The sequence below is a fragment of the Penaeus monodon genome, chromosome 9 (genome assembly GCF_015228065.2).
Source record: "Penaeus monodon isolate SGIC_2016 chromosome 9, NSTDA_Pmon_1, whole genome shotgun sequence".
In the NCBI taxonomy this organism is placed as follows: Eukaryota; Metazoa; Arthropoda; class Malacostraca; order Decapoda; family Penaeidae; genus Penaeus; species Penaeus monodon.
In genome coordinates this window covers 34,819,213-34,826,827 of record NC_051394.1, presented here as the reverse complement: position 1 = coordinate 34,826,827, position 7,615 = coordinate 34,819,213, and the positions used below count along the sequence as shown (strand labels likewise).

Sequence of the window (7,615 nt, the reverse complement as noted above, 5' to 3'; positions counted from 1 at the left end):
ATTGTGGATGTCTATACCAGACAGTGGGAAATATTAAGGCATTATTTCAGTTTTACAACAGTTTGCTCCTCCACGCCCAAGGGCATGCTCGAGCCTACACCTTCTACACTCTAAAGGCGGCGCCACATTCTCATGTTGTCATGTGGTGCCACTCAGAGAGGAATAAGGAATCGCAGGTAATCCCCTGAATTTCTTAGTTTGAGATATGATGTTTATTATCAACGGTTTTTTAATCATTTTATTATTATTTTGTCTATTTATTTTCTATTTATGTATTTTTATTTATTTATTTACTTATTTATTTTTGCTGAAATATTGCAAACAGGAATGTCTTAATGTGAATGTAATGAATCTGGACAGATAATGGTTGTTGAAAACTATATTAGCATTTCCTTTGTAGAAAACTTCTAATACTTGGCTAGCCCTCCATTGTCGCAAAGAGGAAGTTGTTTTGCTGAAGGAGGCTCTACACCAGACACGCTTGCTCGATTGGGAAGGACGGCTGTGTATCTACCACGTCCCTGAGTACCTGAAAAATGCGGTACAGGCAGTAGCTGCGGCCAGGGCAGGTCAGGAACTAGAGCCTTCCCGATGCCACACTTTCGTCTATCAACCCCAGCTGGAGGAACCAATTAGGTGAGATGAGTTTTCTTTTGACTATGTCCATGCAAGGATTTGCATGTAATCGTAGTTATAGTGGTATTGCTAATGGAAGGATTAGCTGTTAGTGTTACTGATGCTATATTATTGCACAATTGTGCCTTTATGATATATTGCGCATTGTGACACGCCCAAAAAGATTTTTCCACTTCTCACAGATGTGATGCCGGGCTCCGCGTGTATCGCTCGGCAGAAAAGGAGTCCGCCACATGCTGGACACGAGCAAGTTCGACAAGAATAAGAACTTCGAACAGATGCTGCACCTTGTCAGGAGCGCCCCCTCGGCCGGCGTGTACGAGGACCCGAGCGTCGAGTCCGAGGCAGTCGTCGACGCGGCCAGCCTCCCCTTCGGCCCGGAGGAGGAGGCGCCCGTCGCATGGATCACGACCTCGTTCTACGGCGGCCTGGCCATCCTCAGGACGGAGGAAAGGCATCGAGGACGCGGTCTGGCCAAGCTGGTGACACAAGTGGCGGCCAGGATGCTGGCTGGCCAAGGCTACGTTCCGCACGCCCACGTCGAGACCATGAATATCCCTTCTGTCATGATGTTTAAGAATCTCCCCGGCTGGCAAGAGATGCATGGGGTTTATTTCATGCACAAAGTTTAATTCTTGTGTTACATTAACATCCAAGGCGTCAATAAAGATATGAATATTTGTCACCCTTGTGAATACTCTTATTACATGAGTGTATGCTTTCATGATGATACAGGAATATATTCATGTACATGGCAATGGCGTTACTTTTAACTATATCACTCAGTCCTTTCACCATGATTTATTGCTCAAAATGTGCTAAAAATGGTTTTTACCTATAACCGTGCATGATATCAGAGAATATACTTGAAATGGTAATATTTTCTCACTCAAATGAGTGTTAGATCAGTGTAGGACGAGGTAGAAGTCAAAGTAAAATGAATAAAAAAGGTAAACATTTGCACATATACGTACATTTCATGTTTTAGGATCTGAAATGAACATGGGCATTGTACTGAGTAGTCCCTGAAACGAACATGGTGAGAGATGAAAACCAATATTTCCAACAGCCACTTATTTTTTTTATAATAAAGAGAGAGAGAGAGAGAGAGAGAGAGAGAGAGAGAGAGAAGAGAGAAGAGAGAGAGACAGACAGAGAGAGAGAGAGATAGATTGTTTTCTGTAAATACATATCTTATCAAATATATAGAAACAATGATCGAAGTTATTATCTCACTTCTCGTACATCTGGCTGAGAACGGTGGAGTGGGGTGGGTAGGTGATAGAAAATGGTGGGGTGGGGGAGCTAATAGAAAACGGTTGTCAAATTGAGCAAAAACTTGTGTTTTTTAGACGTTGGCTTACACACATATATAACTATGTATATGTGTGTGTGTATGATCCTCTATGACCTTACGTCGTGGATTTGGCAGTCATATATATATATATATATATATATATATATATATATATATATATATATAATATATAATATATATATAACATATATATGTATATATATATATATATATATATATATATATATATATATGTATATACATATATATACATATGTATGTACACACGCACACACACACACACACATTATATACATACACACACACACATAGCCACACACACACGCATTATCTATATATAATAATCTATATTATATAATATTAATATATATATATATTATTATTATATATATATTATTAATATACTAATATATATATATATATATATACTATAATTGTATTATGTATGTATGTATTAGTATGTATGTCATACATACATACAAACATTCACCACACCCCACATAGTATATATATGTATTATTATTAATATATAATATATGCTATATATATATATATATACTATCTATATGAATGTACATCTACTGTAATTTTGCTATGAAATTAATGTGATGAATCTAAATATACTTCTGCAGTCTTACGTAGAGGCCCAAGGTGCCCATCAGGTTTTAGTCCAGCTACGAGTAATAACACCATCCTAGTACTCCGTTACGTGCCACGCGCTTTAGATAATTATTTTGATTTTCTACCCTATGTAATTTTCAACTTCCTTCGACAAAAATATTGCAAGAAAAAAAAACATAAATTCCGTATACCACTTTTAATACCCTGTCCTTACAGCTATTCTCAGGTGTCGGGGGCGTCTGAGGGCTGCACGAAGGGCGGGTGCATCCAGGACGCCCTCTGCGTCATGTGCCAGCCTCGTAGCTTGCTGAACATCGCAGAAGATACTGCGTTATCGATTTCCACATAGGCATGAGGGGCGTATCCTTGGGCGGCCAGCATTTTAGCCGCGACCTGAGTCACGAGGCTTCCAAGCCCACGCCCACGATGCTCCTCCTCCGTCAAGAGCATGGCCAAACCTCCATAGAATATAGTGCTGATATATGCGAGAGGCGTCTCGCCTTCCCCACCCACGGGCACGTCTTCCGGGTCGATAACCTCTTCAGATTTGGCGGCCGGGCACTCGTATACGCCGGCCGAAGCGATGTTCTGGGCCATGCGTACTGTGGCGTCGAGAGGTCTGTGTTTGTCATACTTGCTGCGCTCAAGCATGCGGCGGACGGCAGCCGTTCCCAGCCGACACACACGCAACCCCGCTCGGCATCTGAGGAGAGAAATCTCACGCTAAAGAAAGCGATAAGAATAAGAATGTTACATACGAAGGGACTTCCATCACTGTAACTGAAAGAGTATAGTCTACTGTATTGCGTCCTTTACAAGTTTAGTTGATAAATTATGATTTTGTGAAATCCAAACTCCGTGTACCTAAGAGGCTCGTCGTCTTGAGGAGAATTGTAACTAAAGACAAAAGTTTTTGTCTCCGTTAGAAGCATCCAGTCTTGTGCCTGGCCACCTCCTGCATGGCAGCGATCAAATAGGCCGGCACGCAAGCAATCTCAAAAGGCGCCTGCCAAGAGAACAAGAGCGACTGCTTCAGGGCCGACTTCAGGAGCTCTACCTCGCTCTCCCGACAGTGAAACCCGATTTCCGTATCATCCTGTTAAAAGTGAGGAAGTTGAGTATATGTTTAAAGGGGCGGTCACGCGAGCGTTTTTTCAACGATAAGTCGTGGGGTAACCAACTTTTCCACTTCCTTCATCTTCCGAATTCGCATAATCTATTACTTGGTCGCACGAGAAGCGGACGATGTGTATCGTTTGGAAATTGGCGAAGCGGGCCTGTAGTCTGCTAAAAAAAAAAATGTATACTTCAATTAATATGATATTTAAATAGCTTATGCATTTAATGTTCTTACATTTTTCAAATGTTTGTTGTTTTCACACGGAAATCCCTATGAAAGTATCCGCGACGTCAACATAGTTCACCTAGAGCGTCCTCCAAGTTCCTCAAATGAGCTTGCCTATTTTCATCCTTCAAACAAAGTTCTTGTGGCAGATTATGCTAACACTTTTACTATTTCTTCCCTGCAACCTCGAACGAACACACATACATCGTTTTAGTAATCGCTGAGCCTCCATTTCTACAGCAGATTACAAGTAACCTGCGAGGAGGGCAAGCGCTTGACGCTGAAATCGAGCGGACCGGCGAGGGCTCAGTTGGGATATCACCCAGACGGTAACATCAAATAGTGGATCATACCACACACGGATTGCTGAAAATAACGCTCGTGTGACCGTGTCTTAAAGAGACGAGTTGCATAACAGCAGAACATATTTGTCTGTGTCTTTATTGACTGGTTATATTGAAGTTGTATCTATAGTCGAATAATTCAATATTTGCAGACCAATTACAAATACTGAGGCTAATTTTCTTTAAAGATTAATACGACGCTACATTCTGCGTGAATATTCTACCTGCCACACAGAGATATCTAGAAAGACCTTTTCTTTTTCTTTAACTCACTTTGCTGCGCCACATGATGACGTGGGTGTGGGGGTGATCTTTGAGCGTGTAGAAAGTGTAGGCATAGCCATGGCCACGGGCATGAAACAACAGAATATTATACACCTGGAAGGAATTAGATATGGTCATTGTGTTCTAAATATATATGTATTTCATTAAATCAAGAAAACAAAACGACTTTTAGTATTAGTGTCTGTGTGGCTTATAGTTATAATATTAACATGACCTTAGTTTCATGAATGAACATCAAAGTGTAAACTCTAACTATAAAGTTAAAATATAAACAGGAATCCATAAATGGAAGTTACTTACTGGCTCACCAACCGGGAGATCGTCCTTAATCCTCTCAGCAAAGTCACCCAGTGCCGGTCCCTCGCTGATGATCACAAATGGTTCTCCCATCCCGAGACTTGCTAATCCTTTTCTCAAGTGCAGCTAGAAGCTTAGACACACGTTGGAGGTACATCAATATTCTTTCGGAATGTTCCTCAGGCTTAGAGTTGCATTATGTGAAGCGTGTGTGAATAGACTACCAATGGTGTACCTAGCTGTCACTCATAATATGAAGACAAAATAATGACTGATGACTTTGATTTCATACAATGCATTTTTCTTGACACTTATCTGCATTGGTAATCTTAAGAATTGCAGTGACTGAGATAAGAGTGATATTATCATGTAAAACGTGTGTTAATTAGATTACCAGCGATACGTACACATGATAAACAATGTCATGACTTTCCATTTCACACAACACATTTTTCTGCACACTCATTACACTTAGCTGACGTAGGCCTATATGAAATTAAGAAAGAATAAATTTTGATACAAGATATAGTACAAGATACTCGGTAGACATACTTAATTCACAGAAGGCTCTGGGGAATCAGAGAGAGGGGCCCCTTCCTTCGTGTACCCTGAGAGTGACTGAATGGGTGGCAAGATTCGACTGGGAGGTGAGCCGGGAGCACTGTTACGTCACAGAAGAGCATCGCATTGCGTAACAACCCAGACTGAAGGCCGTCCACAAAAGTCAGTGTCCCACAGATGACACATAAGTTATCATCATCATCATCATTATCATCATCAACAATCATTATCATCATCATTAAAATCATCATCATCATCATCAATATCATCATCATCATCATTATCATCATTATCAACATAATCATCATCATAATTATATATAAATTATGTCTATATATATATATATATATATATATATATATATATATATATATATATATATTTGTCTATATAAAGACATATAGATGTCTATACATATAGATGTGTGTGTGTGTGTGTGTGTGTGTGTGTGTGTGTGTGTGTGTGTGTGCGTGCGTGCGTGCGTATGTATGTGTGTAATTAATGAAACATTAGTGTATCTTTCTATGTAGGAAACAATCCTTCTTTATCATGTCAATAGTAATAAATATGTTTTTTTTTTTCTTTCTTTCTTTCTTTCTTTTTTGAGTCCTCTTACACTTCAAATATGAGGTTCATTGGATTACATTGATGGTGCTAATTAGAGATGACCTACTGTTACACTGAGGGTGATTATACTATAAAATAATATGCGTGATCTACAATTAATGCAAGTAATAGTTATTACATTTTTTCTTATGTGGATTATTATCTTTTCTGTATTGGTAGTGCATTAGCACAATGTTGTACACTTCCAAATTCTATTTTCTGTTAATTATCTAGATATTTTACTTGATCATTTTCAGTGTTCAACGGGAATCAATGTAAAGAATAAGCCCCTTCTTTAATCGTTTTACGTTATTTTTTTTATTGATTGCATCAGTGTCATCATTCTAACCAACATGCATATGTTTCTCGTATCTGTACTGATCGTGATACAACAATACCCGCGTCTCCTGCGCTTCCATGCTGTTGTTTCGTCCTGTGAATATCAACTTTCCATGGGGGAGCCTTTGTCAGTCATGTCCGTTTCCAATCATGCGAGAAAATGTCCGCCTATAAAGACTGTTCATTTCTCATATGAAAATCTATAATGCGCAGTCATAGCCATTATTTATGTTTAATGTAAAACCACCGGAAGGTATGTGTGAATATCAATTACCGAGTGAAAATTACCAATGTAGAAATTGTTTTCAGAGTTATCTAGCATATTCGTGTTCTTTCCCTGCAATATATTTATTAATAATAATTGTATAATAGTACATTAATTCTTTATAATCTTAACTTATAACAGACGGCCTAATAGGAATTAATTATAAATATAATTCCTAATTAACATTTTTTTAGTTATGATCTGCATTGGCGCATTACAAACGATGGGTGAAACCATAACAATGACGTCATGTTTGGACAGAACTGCAGCAAAATCTTGACAGCTCGCCGAACTGTTGAGCTTTTTCGTTAACAGTTGGACTGGCGTTACCGGAGAGGCCCATATTATCATTATTGTTATTAATACTGCTATCGTTATTATGATAATAATAATATCATTATTATTACTATTTTGTAATTTTCATTATTAATGACTTTATTATTAAAATTCTTATCATTATTGTTATCATTATCTTTATTATCATTATCACTATCATCATTATTACTATTGTTGCTCTTGTTGTTACTGTTGTTGATATCATCTTTATTATTATCACTAATAATATTTTCATAATCATTATCCTTATTATTATAAATATTATTATTGTTATCATTATCATCATTGATGTTATTATCAGTATTAGGATATTCTATCATTATCATCATTAATGTTCTTGTAATTGTGCAATACTTTTAATCAAACTGCTATTATCATTTTCATAGTATTGTCGCCCTTACTATTTCATTAGTGTTTTTATCACTAGTATCCGCTGTAGTTTCTGCTTTATATTTGGCAATATCTACGTTAAATCGTGTGTGGCAACTAGAAAAGGTAGAAAAGGTAAACACTGTCATGCATTCTCTTTAACTAACCTGCTTTGTGGTAATCATACATCATGCGTTTCTAAATGTGTATGTTGTGGTGATTTTTTTCTGATTGCGAAAGTGTTTTTGCTATTGCTTCAGAATTATGTTTCGAAAAAAAAAAAAAAAAAAAAA

The 7,615-nt window shown here is 37.9% G+C and overlaps 1 protein-coding gene and 1 pseudogene across 1 annotated transcript; one reads left to right on the top strand and one right to left on the bottom strand.

Annotated features, from left to right (window-relative positions):
- LOC119577103 overlaps window positions 1-1,595 on the top strand; it is a 3,271-nt pseudogene extending 1,676 nt beyond the window's left edge.
- A 1,161-nt stretch (window positions 1,596-2,756) lies between these two features.
- LOC119577102 lies at window positions 2,757-5,375 on the bottom strand. The gene is given in 5 exon segments (XM_037924785.1): window positions 2,757-3,278; window positions 3,440-3,503; window positions 3,506-3,671; window positions 4,538-4,642; window positions 4,850-5,375. Coding segments are annotated over 5 exon segments (906 nt in total). The 5' UTR covers window positions 4,940-5,375; the 3' UTR covers window positions 2,757-2,797.
- Window positions 5,376-7,615: the final 2,240 nt, after the last annotated feature.